The sequence below is a fragment of the Carassius auratus genome, chromosome 30, assembly GCF_003368295.1.
Source record: "Carassius auratus strain Wakin chromosome 30, ASM336829v1, whole genome shotgun sequence".
Lineage (NCBI taxonomy): Eukaryota > Metazoa > Chordata > Actinopteri > Cypriniformes > Cyprinidae > Carassius > Carassius auratus.
The window spans coordinates 27,405,138-27,427,174 of NC_039272.1; the positions used below are offsets into that span (position 1 = coordinate 27,405,138).

Consider the following 22,037-nt stretch of genomic DNA (forward strand, 5'->3'; position numbering starts at 1 on the left):
AAAAATCTATGCCCACCACTAATATATATATATAATATACTTTTTTCCAATCGCTTTTGATGTAATGTGTTGGGAGGGCAGAATGCATATCCATCAACTAAAACATACATTAGTTGAACGTATTTATAACAAACTAGATTACAGATGCATTGTCATTGTTTTGTTTTTTTTACAGAGAACCATTACATCCTAAGTAAAGAGGTTCATGTTGGGCAACTTCATATTTTTTAGAATACATGATGGTAATGAATTAATTTGAAATGAATGGCAGAAAAATATATATTAGATAAACTATAAACATTTCCATCCTAGTACTTTTCCCAATAAACTGTAAATAATGGCACTCTCCAACTCAACTTTTGAGTGGCATCTAAATTTGGCTGAATTGAATTTCTGTGAATAGAATTTTATCAATTATGGCAACAGTTTACTAACATTGGCTTAACAAAAAAATATATAATCAGCCAATAGAAAAAGTTTAGAAACAGTTGTTTACTTCTCACTACCCCCAGCCAAATATTAAAATCAGAAATGCAAAACAAACAAACAAAAAAAAACAACACAAACTATTTGCTTTATGCATGTTTTCTCTGCTTGACATTATTCATATAAGTCATTCCAAAATGATAGGAAATTAGTTTAGCCTTTGGAATACAAATTAAGAATTTAAAATTTACGCTAAAACAAATTATTCTAAAAAGAACATTATTTTGTGTATTTGGTGTAATGAAATGGGTTTATGCGGTTTAGGTTTGAAAAAATTATTTTTCACATACTGTACATTTAGTGTTTCTCCTCTATGCCTCACCTTTCTGAAATGCATCGATTTTTAGAAAGCTCATTGTTCTGAAAAGCGAGGTGTCCTCTGATTGGCCTGCTATCCAGTGCATTGTGATTGGCCGAATGCCTAAAGTCTGTGACGTAAATATTACACCCCTTACTATACTGTGATGCCGTGTGTCCCAGAGTGCCGATACAAAAACATTTAAAACCCATTATAAACAAGGCATTTGTTGCATCCAGTGGGGACATAATTACGGATTATAATGACAATACCAGCCACTCTTAATTCCGTCTTCGCGCCCCCCCAGCTCGTCAGTGAATCGTCAGTGGCAAATATGTAAATGTACTTACAGTTTGTAAGTCAGAACAGCCAGCATTGTAGTATACTCTCCAAGGATCAGGAAACAGTCCTCCATAAAATGCGCTTGCACACATTTGAGTTTATTTGGGTTTAACTGTTCTGGAACAGTGTTGTAAATACAACTTAAATGATTTCTAGTTGTGTCCTCTTTTGGAAGACTGAGCAAAGTAGTTTGGCTTTCACAAAGAAACACAGTGGGCCCTATCTTGCACCCAGCGCAATTGACTTTGTACACCGACGCATGTGTCATTCCTATTTTGCACCCGCGCAAAGCGCGCTTTTCCCTCCACAGAAGCACGTCGCTAAACTAGTGAATGAACTTGCGCTCCCTGGGCGGTTCAGCGCAAAAAAGGAGGCGTGTTCCGGCGCAAACAATCCCTGGTGCTATTTTGCTGTTCCATGTAACAATTGCGCCACTGACCAGAAAAAACCTAGTCTAAAGTCAGTGGCGCGTTGCGCGTTGTTCATTATGCTATTTTAAGGGCGCATGCTTGACCATAATGTATAGCGTGCACAACGCGCATACACTTTGCTCATATAATCTACACAGATGCAACAGTTATTTTTGCAAATCATAAATTGTTACACTAAAAAAAATTTAACACATGAGATGACGGAAATCATTGTGGTGTGACACGAAGATGTGAAAAAAATAAGTATAAATCTATTTTACAAATTATTCAGGCTAATTATTCTCCCATCCCCATACAACACAACTTCTCTGCCTTTCACTGCTCTTACAAGAACATCAGTCTCCTCGGCTGTGAACCGCTCCTGGCGTGCGCCTGGTAAATACGCCATAATAATAGCAACCCATAATGGAACTTGCGCACCTGCTTTTAAAGGGAATGTTGGATGACGCTCTGATTGGTTTATTTCACGTTACGCCCAAACCACACCTATGAATAATGAAGCTACTTCAGACCAACCCATTTTAGATTTGCGCCGGGCGCAAGAGCCATTTATCCCGCCGGGAAAATAGCAACAGCGCCGAGACCCGCCCACAAAGTTACTTGCGCTTCGCGCTTTGACACTTGCGTTTCAGATCGTTAAAATAGGGCCCAGTGTCTCCACAACACGGAGGCGGCGGAATGGTTGACTTAACTTTTTTATAAAGAATATCTCTTTGGATTTGAGACTTTAGTCTTCGCAACTTTACAAATATTTATGCACAAAGAGCTTGTAATACTCCAAAGATAAAGGAAAAATTTAATCATATGACCCCTTTTAATTATTTGGTGGACAGACTTTGTGGTTGTATTTATATGTATATAATACATATATATAGTGCACACACATTATGTAAACAAACTTTTCTTTTGGACACGATTAATTGTAATTAATTATTTCACAGACCTAATTTGAAATTAACAAATTGGCAAAATATTTCAGAACATATTATAGTGCCATTTTATTTGTAATACTTTTATTTTTTGGATTCGACTCTTCAGAGCTTCATTACTGTTTTCATTAGATTGTGATAACCATATTTGACTACATTCTGGGTCAATCTGTGTCAACTCCATGTCAGTTCCCTTTTAAATACAATGAGCATCAGCTGTATAGAATGTGACCCACATTTGGTTTACGACCACTGAAAATAGGTAATATTCAACAACTGAGATTCCACTCAGCCACAACGATTCCAGTTTTTCTGGCAGTGAACAAATATAGGTCCTTGAAAATGAAGATTCAAAAGCAAATTTTACTAGAAACAATAATCTAAAATATATTTAGATTTACTTTTATTTTTCTTGAGTTAAATGCATACAACTTATATATTTATATATTAAAAAATATATTTATGGCACTCTGATAGTTGTGTTCTATGCAATTATTTTGATGTAGGGAAACACGATGCATTTCTAGTTTTAACACTGAAAAACAATGACCCTTCTGTTCTATTTGGTGTTTTTCTTGCCATTTCCCGGGGTCTGACATGTTGAATCGAGTACATTGGACACAATGTTGAAATCTGCTGAGGGTGTCTAACTGGCATTTCCTCAATTCTGTGGCTGATGACTGTGTGGAAGCTGTTTCGCATTGAGCAGGAATCGCAATTTTCCTCCTACGCGTCCTGTTTTTTGACCTGGCTCTGTGACCATGTAGAGCCCACAAACACATAAATATGGGTTAGCAATAAGTTGTCTTGGATAAGATTCTATAGTTGAATTAAAATTATCTCTCTTTTATTAGTGAAAAAGGATCATCTCTCATCTCTCCTGAAAACTCTCCTGAAAACTGCAAAGTGATCCATTCTCCTATTTTTTTTTTCCATTTGATTCTAATTCAGTTCAGTTTTGTAGTCTATGTACTTCAAATAAAAACACTGCTAATCTTTTTTAGTTTTTCATTTCTATTACAGAGTAAACCTTACAGCAGTGAGGTTAGGTTAGTTGCCAGGGAGAAGGTTGTTCTGTATTTAGTATGAAAGGACAAACAGCTGCTGCTTCATATGTACAGGGCATTAGAAATACAGAAAACGCTTATTCCTGAAGAACACTTAATAAATAAAACAAACTGAAGCATTTAATGCAAATGGTCAGATAAATCCATTTTATTCGCATGGAGAAGTTCTGTTTAATACATTTGATTGCATTTTGTATTTGTAATAATCATCTGTTATATTGTCTCGACTCAAATTAATTGAAATGAACACGATGAAGATGCTTTTGTCATGCTGTTACAACCCCTGCTGTTCTCTCTTTTTTTCTGTTTTATCTTGCTTTGCACAACTCACATTTTGTTCAGAAAATGTTAAATTGTACTAATTGTATCAGTATTTTACCAATCTCCTTGCTACAGTAATGCATTATTTGCTATATAAGCAGTTATTTGGAAATAACACATCAAATATGTGCTTCTCTCAGACAGCCTACAAAACCATATAAAATAATGAGCCACAGTTGTACCCAGCACCTAATGCACTGTGAAAACAATTCCTGAAATATAAGATCACAAAAGCGTAAATGTATCATATTAAACCGTATATAATTTGGTTCTAACAGATTTAATTTATTCTAACATGACTTCTCAGCCAGCAAATTATATTTGGTATGGCATTTCATTGTTATGAAGGGATGTTAGATTCAAAACTCTGAACAGAACGACGGGGGGGTGGAAAAGGATCAGTCAAGGTGAAGAGGCCATCCACATTGCTGTGACACAGTGTGAAGTGCTTGAATATAGGGATGAATTTTGGTCTATCTAAGCTTCTTTCTTTTTTTTTGTGGATGTGTGAAGTCTGTTCTCCTCAAGTTCATGCTATAGCATAAACTTATGCTGCGTTTCCACTAGGGCTGTCAACGAATATTCTAAATTCGAATATGTATTCGAATAGTTAAAAAAAAAAAAGAATTTCGAAGGTGAAAATAAATATTAGAATGAAAACAATTCTTTTGAAAAAAACACCCGCGGTAGTAGAGGTGTGGTTGTGTGCTATGTGAGTGGGCGCGCTAGCGCGCCTGAGGGTTCAGGGACAGGTCACAGGAGTCGCACTGTCTGGCACAGCATCACTGCTGAAAGTTGACGCGTCTTCATGGAAGATGCCAGCAAGTGCAGAGCCCAACTCGACCGCAGCAGAGACAGTGAGGTAAAATTGTTGACCCGCGAGATAAAGTTGTATGCAAGCTAGATTCAGTTAGCATTCCATTCGACCACTAGCAACATGAGATCACATCTCAAAAATGTTTACCCAAATGAGCATGGCATAATGTGTGGAACTCCAGCTAAACAGTCACGTCTTGACACTTAACGTTACTTTGCATCCCCCGCCACAAGCTCTTTGTCTTCAACACGACAAGAGGCCATAATGGATAAATTAATTTCGTTCATTTGTAAGGACATGAGACCGATCAGTATCGCGGATTGGGCAGGCTTCAGGGAGTTCTGTCAACCAATGGATCCGAGGTTTGATTATTTATCGTTCCATATTTACCACAGCACAGCTCGCTCGGAGCATTCAATGTCAGTTCTATATGCTGTAAAACTTCTATTTATATTAATAATATTTTTTTCAATCACTGAATGAAGCCTGCTATATTTGGGACAACAGTCGCGACCTTAAAGGGGGGGTGAAATGCTATTTCATGCATACTGAGTTTTTTACACTGTTAAAGAGCTGGATTCCCATGCTAAACATGGACAAAGTTTCAAAAATTAAGTTGTACATTTGAAGGAGTATTTCTGTTCCAAAAATACTCCTTCCGGTTTGTCACAAGTTTCGGAAAGTTTTTTCGAAAGTTTTTTTTGGCTCTGTGTGACGTTAGATGGAGCGGAATTTCCTTAAATGGGTCCTAAGGGCACGTCTGCCGGAAGAGCGCGCGCTCCCGTATAGCAGAGCACTGAGAGCACAAAAGACGTTCACTGATCAGAGCGAGAGCGTCGCGAAATGTCACAAAAGAAGTGTATTTTTGGTTGCCAGGGCAAGACAACCCTGCACAGATTACCAAAAAAAACAGCATTAAGGGACCAGTGGATGGATTTTATTTTTACAGAGCATCAACGGAGTTGTGCAAGTGTTTGTTCCCTGCATTTTGACGATGTTTGTTTTACAAACAAGGCCCAGTTTGACGACGGATTTGCGTATCGTTTATTTCTTAAGGATGATGCAATCCCAACGATTATGTGCTGGCGCCGATACAGGATGGCTGCCTCCGTGACGAGCTCCGCATATGTTTTTGTGTTTTTGTTAGTTTGTCCTGTCTTTAGTTATATTCCTGCCATCAGTTTCACCAGGGAAGAACTGCTGAACATTCGGCAGAACGCACCACAAGATGTTTTACCGGATTTCAATTATTCAGATGTTTTAGTGAACGTTGTTATCGGAGGAGCGGCGGCGCTGATCAAGCGCTTCAGGACGCGCAGACGGGGGAAGCGAGCGGGAGCGCTCGTCAGACTCAGGAAGCGCGGATTTCGAACGCCGTTGCCTAGCATCCATCTGGCAAATCTCCGCTCTCTACCCAACAAAACGGACGAACTCCTTCTGCTCTCTCGGACAAATAAGGATTTCACACACTCTGCTGCTCTGTGTTTCACGGAAACCTGGCTGAATGACACCATACCGGACAGCGCGCTCCATCTGCCGGGATTTCAGCTGTTTAGAGCGGATCGTGAATCAGAATCCACTGGGAAATCGCGCGGCGGCGGGACATGCTTTTACATCAATGAACGGTGGTGTACAGATGTAACTGTGTTAAAGAAGACGTGCTGCTCAAATATCGAAACACTCTTCATTAACTGCAAGCCGTTCTATTCGCCGCGGGAGTTTCACTCGTTCATTCTGGTCAGTGTTTACATCCATCCGCAAGCGCATGTGAGCTCAGCTTTACAGAAACTCGCTGATCAGATCACAGAGACAGAACAACAACACCCTGACTCTGTTTTAATCATTCTCGGGGACTTTAATAAAGCCAATCTGTCCCGTGAACTGCCAAAATACAGACAGCATGTTACATGTCCCACAAGAGACAGTAATATATTGGATCACTGTTACACCACAATAAAGGATGCATTTCACTCTGTTCCACGAGCAGCTTTGGGACGTTCTGATCACCTTCTGGTTCATCTTATACCGTCATACAGGCAGAAACTAAAATCAGCTAAACCTGTATCAAGGACTGTAAAAAGATGGACTAATGAAGCAGAGCAGGATTTACAATCTTGTTTTGACCTCACTGATTGGAGTGTTTTTGAAGCTGCTGCCACCGATCTGGATGAACTCACAGAGACCGTAACATCATATATCAGTTTCTGTGAGGATATGTGTATTCCTACAAAGACTCAACTAATTTACAATAATGACAAACCGTGGTTCACTGCAAAACTCAGACAGCTCCGTCAGGCCAAAGAAGATGCTTACGTGAAGGGGGACAATGTCTTGTATAAACAGGCTAAATACACATTGGAAAAGGAGATCAAAGTGGCAAAGAGGAATTATTCTGAAAAAATAAGGACTCAGTTCACTTCCAACCACTCCGCATCAGTGTGGAAAAGTCTAAAGAAGATCACCAATTACAAGACACCACCCCCCAGCACTGTAGAGAATCAACGACTGGCAGACGATCTGAACGAGTTTTACTGCAGGTTTGAAAGAACACCCATCACCTGCCCTGAACGCCTCCCCACAAAACCATTCACACCCTTCACAACTCCTGCAACCAGCCCTGAATGCCTCTCCAAACTACCGTTCACACCATTAACAGCTCCTGAAACCCATCCTGAACACCTCTCCAATCAAGCACTCTCACCATTCTCACCTCCTGCATCCCCCCTCTCCCCCACACCTGCAATTCAGATCAGCGAGGATGCGGTGCGCCAGGTCTTCCGGAAGCAGAAAAGGAAAAAAGCACCAGGCCCAGATTGTGTTACACCAGCCTGTCTGAAATCCTGTGCTGACCAGCTGGCCCCCATCTTCACACAGATCTTCAACAGATCGCTGGAGCTGTGCGAAGTCCCTTCATGCCTCAAACGTTCCACCATCATCCCCATCCCTAAGAAACCCAAAATTACAGGACTAAATGACTACAGGCCTGTGGCTCTAACGTCTGTAGTCATGAAGTCATTTGAAAAACTGGTGCTGGCCCACCTGAAGGACATCACTGGACCCTTGCTGGATCCTCTTCAGTTTGCCTACAGAGCAAACAGGTCTGTGGACGATGCTGTAAACTTTGGACTGCATTATGTTCTGCAACACCTAGACAGACCGGGGACTTATGTGAGGATCCTGTTTGTGGACTTCAGCTCGGCCTTCAACACGATCATCCCAAACCTCCTCCTGCCCAAACTAAATCAGCTCTCCGTGCCCACCTCCGTCTGTCAGTGGATCAACAGCTTCCTGACAGACAGGCAGCAGCTAGTGAGGCTGGGAAAATACACATCCAGCACCCGTACAATCAGCACCGGAGCTCCCCAGGGCTGCGTTCTCTCCCCACTGCTCTTCTCCCTGTACACCAACGATTGCACATCTAAGGACCCCTCTGTCAAGCTCCTGAAGTTTGCAGATGACACCACACTCATCGGCCTCATTCAGGACGGTGACGAGTCTGCTTACAGACAGGAGGTAAAAGAGCTGGCTGTCTGGTGCAGTCTCAACAACCTGGAGCTTAACACGCTCAAAACAGTGGAGATGATCGTGGACTTCAGGAGAAACCCCCCTGCACTCCCCCCACTCACCATCATGAACAGCCCTGTGACTGCAGTGGAGTCATTCAGGTTCCTGGGAACCACCATCTCTCAGGACCTGAAGTGGGACATTCACATTGACTCCATCGTAAAAAAGGCCCAGCAGAGGTTGTACTTTCTCCGCCAGCTGAGGAAGTTAAACCTGCCACAGGAGCTGCTGAAACAGTTCTACTCCACCATCATTGAATCCATCCTCTGCACTTCAGTAACTGTCTGGTTCAGCTCAGCTTCTAAATCTGACCTCAGAAGACTACAGAGGGTAGTCCGGACTGCTGAGCGAATCATCGGTTCAACTCTCCCATCTATTCAAGAACTGTACTTATCCAGAGTGAGAAAAAGGGCTGTCAAAATCACTCTGGACCCCTCACATCCAGCACACTCCCTCTTTGAACTGTTGCCATCTGGTCGACGCTACAGAGCACTGAGCACTAGAACGACCAGACACAGGACCAGTTTCTTCCCTCAGGCAATCCATCTTATGAACAGCTGACAATAATGGCGAACACACTACACTTTATATTTATATACACACACACTTTATTTATCTAACACACATACTTAGTATACACTTAAATTTTGCACACAATATATATGTACATACATAACTTCTCTTTGTAATATACCTGCCTACAATTGTCATTTGTATATTGTCATTCACTGTCTACATATTTGTATTTTTTATTCTTTTATTATGTGTTTTATGTTCTGTCGCTGTCATTCTGTTGTACTGCGGAGTTTCTGTCACGAAAACAAATTCCTCGTATGTGTAAACATACCTGGCAATAAAGCTCATTCAATTCAATTCAATTCAATTCAATTCAATTCAATTCAAAGGGTCATGTGTTGGAACAACAGGCGGTGAGTAAAACTGCTTAAAATATCTCTGCCTCCTTGTTAGTGCGTCCCCTCCCATGCCGGAGACCCGGGTCGAGCCCCGCTCGGAGCGAGTCGTTGCTGCTGCTCTCGTTCAGTTTCAGCCCCGGGATCTGATTCTGGATCATAAATATACGCTGAATCTGACTGTTAGCCATGGTTTGTTTTGGATGTTTTTTCCTCACGGTAATGTCACAGCTTCCACACGCTCTCAACGCAAAAGCCTACTGGCACTCGTGGTTCTTTAGCTCCGCCCACACGTCACGCCTCCAGCTGGTCGTGTTTTTCTGGGAAAAATCAGTACAGACTATCTTTCTCTTATGAATATAATAAAACTAAATACTTTTTGGAGTTATGAAGGATGCAGTACTACTCTATAGGTACTCAAGATTAACAGGATATTGAGTGAAAACGAGCATTTCACCCCCCCTTTAAATTGCTTGCACAAAACTCTTGATCAGCACTGAAAATTTGTTTGTTCATTTAAACCGTTATGTGCAGAGAACGTGTCAGTGAGAGAGTGTGAGGTCTGCAGTCTTGGCCATTAGTTGATTTCCTTGTTTTTGTGTAGGTTATATGTTGTCATATATGTTTAAACTTAAAAATACTACCTATTCAAGTAGTTATGTCTCTTTGTATTATTTTGTCCTGTTATTGACGTAATGCGCGTCATTGACAGCATGGCAACCAGATGTTCGAATAGTTCGAATATTCATGTTTTTTTAGAGGGAATGTTCACACGTCATTTTTGAGCAATTTTGACAGCCCTAGTTTCCACTGAAATTACCCAGAACATTTGTACCAGGAACCTTTTCCCCAGGAACTTTTTCCCCCCAGACCTGTTGCTTTATGCGTTTCCACTGCAGTCTAAAGTACCGGGAAGATTAGGCAAATAATCTGGTGACACAAGTCTGCGCGCGTTTCTCGATACAAATTATGCACATTTTGGACATGCATCTTCGGTAGTTCGGACTAGTGATTGGAAGTTCGGATCATTTTACCGACTCTGACTTTTGAGTCTCGTTCAGCAAAATGAACGAATCTGTTTTCGAGTCATTTCGTTAATTTTAGCAAAATGTAAATAAAATGTTACTTGTTACTTCACCTGCTATAAGCATGCTATAAGATACAGAAAAGATTAATTAATTTTTACCTGGGTCTTCAGTCTCTGATTGGCTCACCTCACCTCTTGTCTGACAAGTCTTCGGGATCAAGTCATTCCTTAATGATGTGACAGCCCCATACGCTAAACCATTGCAGTCTGAGCTGGAAAGAGAATTGATTAGTTCATCTCATGAGTCTTTGGGTCCAGTCGTTCCTTAATCACGTGACAGCCCCATACGCTATTTCTGATAATTGTTACTGTGTTTTTGTTACTGTTTCTTCAGGAAATCTGTGGTGTTATTATTTTATAAATAACTAAAACCCTGTTATAAATAAAATATTGATGAATTTGTCTTTTTGACTGTCTATCAGTAAATAAACACTAGGCTATATAATAATATAATAATCCAAGCCTACAATACAAAGTATTTATAGCCTAGTTTGTTAATTTTTTTTAAATCCAATTTTGAGTTTGCTGGTATAATATTAGCTTTTCCTAGGCAAACTTGACATTTTGGTATAATATATGTACAAGAATATTTCTCAAAAAGGACATATTGACATAAATAAAAAGCAAATAACATTTTGAATCCTAAACAAGTAACACTACAGTTCTATAGTCTAATCTGAAGTGATTTTGGCATCATATGGACTCAATTTAAAGCATAACCAATAATTATAATAAAAAATAATAATAAGTACTATGCACCCATTTGTAAGGAAGTTTGTAAATTAACTAATTACTCTAGCCAATGTTGTCACGTCACATGACAAAAGAACGAACAACCCAAAGACCCGGAAGATGGACTAATCAATTATCTTTCCAACTCAATACTGCATTGGCTTAGCGTATGGAGCTGTCACATGATTAACCCCTTACTAGTAACCCCCCTTTTTTGGCATGGAGACAGAAATGACATACCCAAAATAAAAAGGTTTCTGCTCATGATTCTCTCTGACTAGATACATAATCAACCTTTGTTCACAAAGCTGACACTTTAAAGTTTACTGTTCAGGAATCAGAATCACTCAGACTGTTATGATAATAGAGATATATAAGCTCAAACATAAAAACAAAAAGAAAAATATTAAAAAAATATTTTTAAATGTATTTTTAAAATTGTTTTTGAAAACACAGTGTAGCTAAGGCCACAAGTCTTCCGAAACTTCATAAAAAATTTCATAATCGAATCTGTAAAACTGTGAATTTTATTAAATATTTTCTAAGGCCATGTCATGTGTGTTTTTAGAGAAGGCTAATAAGATTGATTTATGGCCCTTGTCATCTCTAAGATCTCGCATGTAAACTCTCTTGTGCATTTTGTATGTGTGTTGGTTTTGCCAAACTCCCCGATTCATTGTTCTGACTATTGTTCTCACCAAACGAGTCTTTCACACCTCCGCCAGGTATGACACATTATCCACATTATTCTTTTATCATTATTCTTTTGTTTTTATTCCACCTTTATTAGCCTTTATTAGCCTTTATTGTGGTTTTTCAGGCTTTACAAAGACACAAAGCAGCGATCTCACTTCAGTCTGTTTGCATTTAGCCCTTATTAATCAAAAGTCTTATTATAAAAATACAACAAAACATTTTTTTGAGACAAAAATGCATTATGAAGAAGAAATGCACTTGCTATTAGTAGCATTGGAGCAAACGTTAGCATCAAGCTACATCAGACAATTTATGAAATTATTAGTACACTTTTCCTCAAAACTCACTTTAAACCCCGATCGAGTGTTTATAATAACTTCCTTTAGCAATCAGGGGTGGAATTTGGTCGTTTACTGTTGTAAAAATGTTATTTGTAGCCTTTTTCTTCGCTGCACAAGTTAGCATTTCCGATGTATTTTCGATTTTTTTTAATAAAAACGCCCCAGATCTCAAGAAAATCTCTTACCAAGCTTTACTATCGTAATTGCGGATTTATTTTTCGGATATATTTCATGTGTACAGAGGTGTTTCAGTGTTGTTTTGGCAAGATAACTACCAGGAAGTGTGCAGGAAGCATGTGACCTGTCCGGTTATGACACTCTAAGATTGACATAGAGCATCACAGTCCCGCCCAATTCAATTCAATTCAATTCAAGTTTATTTGTATAGCGCTTTTTACAAAACAAATCGTTACAAAGCAACTTTACAGAAAATTATGTTTCTACAATATTTAGTAGTAGCTAGTAGTTTGTGCACATTTGACAGGATTTTAGAAAAACTAAAAAATAATAATAATACAAGACGTAGTCAGCTAGACGATGAACTATCAATATTATTAATTAAGTTATTATATGATTAAGTCACACATTTAGGAATAATTGTTAGTTCTGTTTGTTCATTCAGGGTTAGCATCATCTGAGGTCCTCTGAGGGTCAGCATCATCTCTTCTCAGGTGTTCTGGATCCAGACTGGAGCTTGTGTAAATCCTAGTTACCACGGGATGTGAATCCCGTGGCAAAACATAGAAACAAAATACAGACATCATTAGCATAGCTGCTGATCCAACAAAGTAAAATTAGTTTAACCCAAGCTAATGAATAAAAATGCACCTTTGATCAGATGCAACTACACTCACAATTAAAAAGATACATTATTCGAATGCTTGGCGAAAGAGATGTGTTTTTAATCTAGATTTAAACAAAGAGAGTGTGTCTGAACCCCGAACATTATCAGGAAGGCTATTCCAGAGTTTGGGAGCCAAATGTGAGAAGGCTCTACCTCCTTTAGTGGACTTTGCTATCCTAGGAACTACCAAAAGTCCAGCGTTTTGTGACCTTAGGGTGCGTGATGGGTTGTAACGTGGTAGAAGGCTAGTTAGGTACGCTGGAGCTAAACCATTTAGGGCCTTATAGGTAAGTAATGATAATTTGTAACTGATGCGGAACTTAATAGGTAGCCAGTGCAGAGACTGTAAAATTGGGGTAATATGATCATATTTTCTTGACCTCGTAAGGACTCTCGCTGCTGCATTTTGGACGACCTGTAGCTTGTTTATTGAAGAAGCAGGACAACCACCTAGAAGTGCATTACAATAGTCCAGTCTAGAGGTCATGAATGCATGAACTAGCTTTTCTGCATCAGAAACAGATAACATGTTTCGTAGCTTGGCAATGTTTCTAAGATGGAAGAATGCAATTTTTGTAACATTGGAAATATGATTTTCAAAAGACAAATTGCTGTCTAATATAACACCCAGATTTCTGACTGTAGAGGAAGTAACAGTACATCCGTCTAGTTGCAGATTGTAATCTACAAGATTCTGTGTAGTGTTTTTTGGTCCAATAATTAATATCTCCGTCTTATCCGAATTTAATTGGAGAAAATTCTTTGTCATCCAATCTTTTACATTTTTAACACAATCTGTTAGCTTAGATAATTGGGAAGTTTCATCTGGTCTCGTTGATATATAAAGCTGAGTATCGTCAGCATAACAGTGGAAGCTAATTCCGTATTTTCTAATAATATTACCAAGGGGCAACATGTATATTGAAAATAGAAGGGGACCTAGGACGGATCCTTGTGGCACTCCATATTTTACTGATGATAAATGAGATGACTCCCCATTTAAGTAAACAAAATGGTAGCGATCGGACAGGTAGGATCTAAACCATCTTAGAGCCTGCCCTTGAATACCTGTATAGTTTTGTAATCGATCTATGAGTATATAATGATCTATGGTGTCGAACGCAGCACTAAGATCAAGTAAGACTAGAAATGAGATGCAGCCTTGGTCTGACGCAAGGAGCAGGTCATTTGTAATTTTAACAAGTGCAGTTTCTGTGCTATGGTGGGGCCTAAAACCTGACTGAAATTCTTCATACAGATCATTTTTATGCAGGAAGGTGCTCAATTGAGCAGACACAACTTTTTCTAAAATTTTAGACATAAATGGAAGATTTGAAATAGGCCTATAATTTGCCAGTACACTAGGATCTAGTTTTGGTTTCTTAATAAGAGGCTTGATAACCGCCAGCTTGAATGGTTTTGGGACGTGTCCTAAAGATAACGACGAGTTTATGATATTGAGAAGCGGTTCTTCGGCTACAGGTAACAGCTCTTTCAGTAATTTAGTGGGTACAGGATCTAATAAACATGTTGTTGGTTTAGATACAGTGATAAGTTTATTTAGCTCCTCCTGTCCTATGGTTGTAAAGCACTGCAGTTTATGTTTGGGTGCGATGGATGAAACTGAAGTGTTAGATGCTGTAGAATCTACATTCGCTATTGTATTTCTAATGTTATCTATTTTATCAGTGAAGAAATTCATAAAGTCATTACTATTTAATGTTGGTGGAATATTTGAATCAGGTGGCATCTGGTAATTTGTTAACTTAGCCACTGTGTTAAATAAAAACCTTGGATTGTTTTGGTTATTTTCAATGAGTTTGTGTATATGCTCTGCCCTAGCAGTTTTTAGAGCCTGTCTATAGCTGGACATACTGTTTTTCCATGCAATTCTAAAAACTTCTAAGTTAGTTTTTCTCCATTTGCGTTCAAGACTACGAGTTACTTTCTTGAGAGAGTGAGTATTACTGTTATACCATGGTACAGTACGTTTTTCTCTAACTTTTTTCAATTTGATTGGGGCAACAGCTTCTAATGTATTAGAGAAAATAGTGCCCATGTTGTCAGTAATTTTGTCTAATTCATGTGTATTTTTGGGTACAAATAGCAGTTGAGATAGATCAGGCAGGTTATTTGCGAATCTGTCTTTGGTGGCTGGAACAATAGTTCTGCCCAGACGGTATCGCTGCGACATACAGTTAATATCAGTTATACGCAGCATGCACGATACGAGGAAATGGTCTGTAATATCATCACTTTGAGGTACAATATCTATAGCAGTAAGATCGATGCCATGCGATATAATTAAATCTAGTGTATGATTAAAACGATGAGTGGGCCTGGTGACATTTTGCTTGACTCCAAAGGAGTTTATTAGGTCAGTAAACGCAAGTCCTAATGTATCATTTGTATTATCAACGTGAATATTAAAATCTCCCATGATTAGCGCCTTATCAACTGTAACTAGAAGGTCTGAGAGGAAATCTGCAAATTCTTTTAGGAATTCTGTATACGGCCCTGGTGGTCTATACACAGTAGCCAGAGCAAGAGATACATTAGATTTCTTTTGCATGTCTGACAGAGTAACATTTAGCATTAGTATTTCAAAAGAGTTAAACCTGTATCCTGTTTTCTGGGTAACATTGAGAATATCACTATATATTGTTGCAACACCCCCGCCACGACCAGTCTGACGGGGCTCATGCTTATAACAGTAGTTTGGTGGAGTAGACTCATTTAGACCAAAATAATCATTTGGTTTTAGCCAGGTTTCAGTCAAGCAGAGTAAATCAAAACTATTATCTGTGATCATTTCATTTACAATAACTGCTTTTGGTGTGAGTGATCTAATATTTATGAGCCCAAACTTTAAAAATTGTTTTTGTTCATTTACTTTACATTTTTCTGGTTTAATTACGATAAGATTTTTTCTAGATCCTACATTATATTTATATTTATATTTTGACCTCACTATTCTGGGAACAGACACAGTCTTAATAGGTTTTACAGCACAAGTACTTTTATCATTTAAGCGGGTGGAACAAAACTCATCATAATGGTTATTTGAGAATTGACTTACTAGTCACATGGAGCGAAGTGTCCTGGAGATGTTGTCAGAGAGAAGCTCCGCTCCGACTCGACTGGGGTGTAATCCATCAGCGCGAAACAGTCTAGGACGCTCCCAGAAAAGATTCCAGTTATTAACAAATAGCAGTTTCTGTTCTTTACACCATGACAACAACCATTCATTTAAAGCAAAAAGTCTACTGAACCTTTCGTGTCCTCGTCGATACGTGGGCAGTGGTCCTGACACGACGATCGTCGCCGCGGGCGTCGTGCTGCGAACCGTCTCGATCAGGCTCCTGAAGTCCCTCTTCAGCGTCTCCGTCTTCCGCAGCGTGGTGTCGTTAACTCCGGCGTGAAGCACGACCGCTCTGGGGCTCTGGCCGTCCTTCAGGATCGCGGGTATCTGCGCAGAAACATCGAGAACACGAGCACCAGGCAAACAATGAGTGTGCACTTTACCTTCGGCTAACGTAGCACTTACGTGTCGGACGATGGAGTCTCCGATGATCACAGCGTCGCGTCCTGTCTCGCGGAGGGGAGCGAAGCGGTTCTGGATGGAGATCTCGAAGGCAGGAGGGGGAGATGTCGTCGCCCGGGACCCGGCTCGCATCCTCCGCTGTGGATGCACCCAGGGTCCGTGGTGTCCCGGCGTCGCAGTGAAGGACATCTGGGAAGATCGCGTCCTGGGTGCACCGGGCCTGCGCAGAGAAACACACGGAGTAGACGTGGTGGGACTTTTAACAGCACGCTGTATACTTACCCCGGACTTGTGAGCGTCAGCCCGGGATGATTCCAGCGCGGCTCTCCGCTCTCTCAGCTCGGCCTGCCTCCGTTCCAGGTCGCGAATCTGCTTCCCCACGGCCTCGAGCTCGAGCTGCACAGAGTGGAGACATTCATCCGCCATTAAAGCAAGTAACAGTGAGTACAGCAGTGGTAATGTGTGTGAATAGAGTATTAGCAATGTAAGCTCAGTTAGCAGCAACCACGCTTGCTGATGCTAACTGGCTAAAAGCTAATAGCGGACCCGGGAGATCAAAATAAATCTAGTGATAGCGAGTCGCTCTAATTGTTTTTGTTGTAGAATACAATAGAGGATATATTCACGCGTTATATAAACGGAAACAATGGTGTATAAAATAGATTTTTAAGTTAAAAATAGTCAATGAAAAGAATATAGTGACGGAGCTCAAACGCAGTTCAGCCGTCAACAACAAACAGGAAGTGACGTCCACAGCCCGAGAGAGCTCTGGTGCCGGAAGTAAATTTCCCATTCATTTCTCCCATTGACTTTCGGGAAAATCCGTATGTAAAGAGTTTTAGAGCATGTGTGAGGATAACCAGCTACGGCTGAACTCATAAGCATATAACATATCATTTCAAGTGAAAAAATTAAGAGAAAATCCAAAAAATGTCAAAGGTACAAGACTGTGTACATATTTTCATTTCGAGCGCAGGAACTACTCATCCCATAAACCACCACGCCTCATGGAATTCGACTGAAGCCACAACCGCGAACGAGGGAACGAGCCTTTTGAGCGACTTCCAATCTGATGACGGCCGCTCGCGCGAACTTTTTCCTTCAGTGAATTTTATTTTATATAGTGAATGTAGTGAATTTACAATCGTGTAAATAAATAGTGTTTTATACAGGTATTGTTTATTGATTTTTATATTTATCCTCATGTATTTTATATATGTGCGTGTGTGAAAGTGGTTAACAATAACGTCAGCAACATGGTGCAGTGCTTTGTACCTGACTGCAATCACCGCGCAGTCGTCAACACATGCTGTTGCCATTACACAAATGTTCAGTAAATGCACAAAAAGGTATGCCTAGGCTAATGTTAAATATTGTTTTGACAGTGGCATTATAAAATGCTTGATATGACTCATACCATATGAAGGCTACAGTAGCCTAGCTAAGTTACCAACCTCCCTGCAAAACTCTCATGGCAGCCAAGGAGATCATGATTGTACTGATAAGTCTATCGTGCAAAAACGCAACACAGGTTTTTATTTTATTTTATTTTTTTATTAATGATCTTCAGTCTTCACGGACCTTCGCGGGGTTTAACCAGACGGTTACACGAGCTCCACCTACTGTCTATGGCTCCACCAATCAGATGCATCACTGTGGGATTGTGGGATTGTTCAGGATTGTGGGTAATGAAGTACTTAGCCAAATCATCGTGAATAAAAGGCATTTATATCAAAACAAGGTTAGTGCCCCATGATCCTTTTCCATTTATATGAGCATATACTATCGCTTAGTACAGCCGTAGCTGGTTTTAAGTCTACCATGTATGGTTGCGTTTTTATGGCTTATACCCCAAATGTCAATGCATAAATTGCATTGAATTTTTACTTCCGGAACCAGCTGTGGGCGGGACTGTGATGCTCTATTGGGAAGGCCCAATCGGAGTCTGAGTGACACACAGCACGAGCTGACAGCACAGAAAACACACATACAGATCGCTGGGAGAGGCTGTTTATCACCAGATCGCGTAAATCCGTGGAAAATAAATAGAAATGACGATTCTGTCTGAAGAAATATGAAGTAAACATCAGTAAATATATCCATATATCTCAGCAGATATGCATCTTTGGTCTATAAATCCTTATTGACTCTGTTCAGTGAGTCTATGTGAACACAAATAAACCGCTGCAGACTTGACTGAATATGAATTGAGTGGTGAATTTCTATTCAAAATGTGGCATAATACGGATTTATTATTTTGCACTCCTGACATAAATCACTAAATATCTGTCACTGCAACAATGTTTTATCAAAATATTGGTCAAATATCGAAGCTAGAGTCTTTAAACTTTCAATTGATGCACAGTTTGTCCAGATCAAGTGGTGGTGTTGTGCACGCTAGGGAACTTATATCCACCACACGTCATCACATCTCTATATCGTTGATATTGTGATATGAAACTTTTTGTAAAAATGTACCTGGAGGGCCACTGTCCTGAAGAGCTTGATTAGCTGGTTCTGAAATTATATTTTATCATTTTTTTTGCTTACTGTACCTCCACTGTAACTGATGTCCCCACATAAATGTAAATGCTTTGATTCTAATTTGTTTGATCACTGTTAGAATGACTTCTAATGTGTTTATTTATAAATACTGTAGGCATTGAATGTAGAGAAACAAGACAATTTTATTTTTATATAATTTTTCATAAAACTGCTATTTAAATATATTATTTCTATAGGCTATACAAAAAAGACAAAAATGTACAAAATAAATAGGCCGAAAAAGCTGATCTATAACAAGTTAAATGGTAGTATTATAGTCAAAAAATGGTACTCTCAAAAAAAAATTATAATAACCTATCGTTATAATCACTGATGCTGTATACACTATAAAATTAATTTCTTTCTTGCATTGTACTTGCATCTGCGCTTTGTTGTTTATGATGAGATAATTCGCGGAAGTCACTCAGAACTCGGGTGCACTCAAAACTGAAAGCCTCTGATTGACCATTGAATTCCTAAGCTCTTGTGTGTGATTGGTTAAAATGCAAAACAATGTAAAAAAAATCTAAAATGAAATATGGTGCAACATGAGCAGATCTTAATTTGATGCCATATTCTACACTGTCTGTTCATTTTCACTTTGTCAGCAACAGACCTAATAGATTTAATTTGTGTTCAGGGGCATTTTTGTCCAATTTAGTATCTTTTCTAACCCCAAGTTCCCATGGCCAGGGGAAGGCTAAGCCTTTCCAAGCCTTACACATGCCTAATTCTGAGCTCATATCTTCCTGAGGAGCAGCGCAATTTCTTTTTCATGCTTTAAAAAAACAAAAGTAAATATACTTCTGTAACTCAAGTCCCATTTTGCAAAAGTAACGTTACATGATTTTAATAATTTGCATGTGAAATTGGGCTTTTATGGAGGAACGAAAGCACAGAGCTGGAAAAGGGGGCGAAATGGGGCACATTAATAATTTTATCTCGATTACCATTTTTTCATAATCGTTTGAGGCCAAAATCAAACTGTTTTCTGATTATTGCATAGCCCTAGCAAATGGTATCAATGGCAAAGCAGCACAGTGGAATGTAAAAAAAAAAATCAAACAAACATGTGAACAGCTCCTAAATGTCCTAATGTTTTTGTGTCTGCCATACAGAAAGCAGCACAGTGGAGTGTAATGTGCACACACAGTGGAGTGTGTTTATTCCCACAAATCATGAATTTCTCACTAGACAGTATGACTTTTTCTCTTTGCCATTCACATGTCTGTAGATTCTGTCATTTGGGTCTCATTGAATGCCATGTATTTATCACATATACATTATGATGCACCAGTGAGTCATTGGCTGTGAAATAGTGAGGCAGCCCCAGAATCCTCTCTGATCGTGTCTGAACAGATTAGATTAGTTAACATATTAACTTTTAAGAATGTGTTTAGTATGCTTGTAAAGTACTGTTTACTTATAGATGTAATGTAATGTTTAAATGCAAGCAAAATAAAATGTGGTTTCTCTTTGTTTTTTTTTTTTAACTCCCTTCTTTTATTTTCCCCCCAGGGAAGTATCTGCTGCCATATGCCTCAACCCAACAGACATGGTCAGCTACAGGCTCAGAGACAACCAACCTGGTGCGCATGCGCTCACAGACCCTTGGCAAATCTGCGCCCTCTCTCACAGCCAGCCTGGTAAGTATACCACACACACACACACACACAAAAAAGTTTAACCTGATATCTTGTAGTAGATTCCCTACTCGAACACTAGGGATCACTGCTGCATCACTTAGGCTACAAATAACATATTTTGGCCTGTTCACTGTGATAAAGAAACCCCTTAATTTCCATACTGTTGACTAGCAAGATGTTGTTTTTATAGCATGTTGCATTTGGAAACATTTTGGTCTTTTGTCAAATAAGCAAAAACAAAAAGACTTTGTTTGAGAATGATTAATTTGTTCTGACTAACTGAAAGATGAGTAATGAAAATATTAGCCCAACAGTTAATTAGAAAAATATATAAAACTCAATCACAGTTAAAACAACATTTTCTATGGGGTGGGAGGAAGGGTTGCCTCTGGCCTTGTATACCTGCTCCTATCCTGCTTTTTTGCCTCCTTGCATACAGTACAAACAAATGCCTAAAAATACATTGAATGACACTTTAAATTTAAATTTAAAATGTATGCATTTAGCAGACGCTTTTATCCAAAGCGACTTACAGTGCATTTAGGCTATCAATTTTTACCTATCATGTGTTCCCGGGGACTTTGTGGTACCAAACATGGTTCCAGTTATTATGAAATATATTCTTCATATTAACTATCTTATTATGAAATATAATCTTTTGTTGTCTGTGTTCTGCAATATTGATGCAATCATCGTTATGTGACAAGAGTATTAAATAGGACTCAAATGAAAGGGACATTTCACACAAAAATGAAAATGCTGTCAGAATCTACTTAGCCTCATGTTTTAAATATTTTCAACAGTGTTACATTTATCGAGTTTTCGCAAAATGTCCAAGCTGCTCTATTCCTTACAATGAAAGTTGTAACCAGAGCCTATCAAACTCCATAAAAGAACTGCATTTGACTCTTGTGAAGAGCAATATTTACAAATTGCTTAATATAAAGAAATTCAGGATTGTAGCAAGTTAGAGAAGTAGTCTGGATAAGTAAAATTATAAAGTTTATTTTATCAGTTTCAGTTGCTTTGTTGGCTGCATTCATATTCCTATTCCAGTTTTTGAAACTTTATTTTCATCTGTGTTGAGCTGGAAGCTGTGACGATATCCTTAGAAACTGCCATGTCTTATTAGCCTCTCCTGAGCCATGGCAAACAGAGGTCCAGGTTCCATGTTGGGCGCCTGATTGAAATTAATGACCGCAGAGAGCAGGGTCAATGCTGCAACAAACAGAATGTCATTTACTTGGCGGCTGTATCCGATCTGCTTTCATTGTGGCCTCCTGGGTCTCTCTCACTCTCGGAGAGACTCTCCCCTGCTGAAATAAACAGTCTTTGCCAAGCTTAGATAACCAGTTAAATCCATACTACTGGTTTCCTGTATTAGGCATGCTGCTGATGGTTAAAAAAACGAGAACCAAATTTTATTTGGAACTAGTT

General features: G+C 39.3%; 1 protein-coding gene across 6 annotated transcripts in view; it reads left to right on the top strand.

Annotated features, from left to right (window-relative positions):
* The window catches only part of LOC113049847 (microtubule-associated serine/threonine-protein kinase 4), a 146,975-nt gene that overhangs the window by 36,035 nt on the left and 88,903 nt on the right, over positions 1-22,037 (top strand). For all 6 annotated transcript variants that reach the window (XM_026212518.1, XM_026212519.1, XM_026212520.1 and 3 more), the window contains exon 3: positions 20,473-20,600. In XM_026212518.1, coding sequence (XP_026068303.1) covers positions 20,473-20,600 — 128 coding nt within the window. The remainder of the gene's footprint in view (positions 1-20,472; positions 20,601-22,037) is intronic.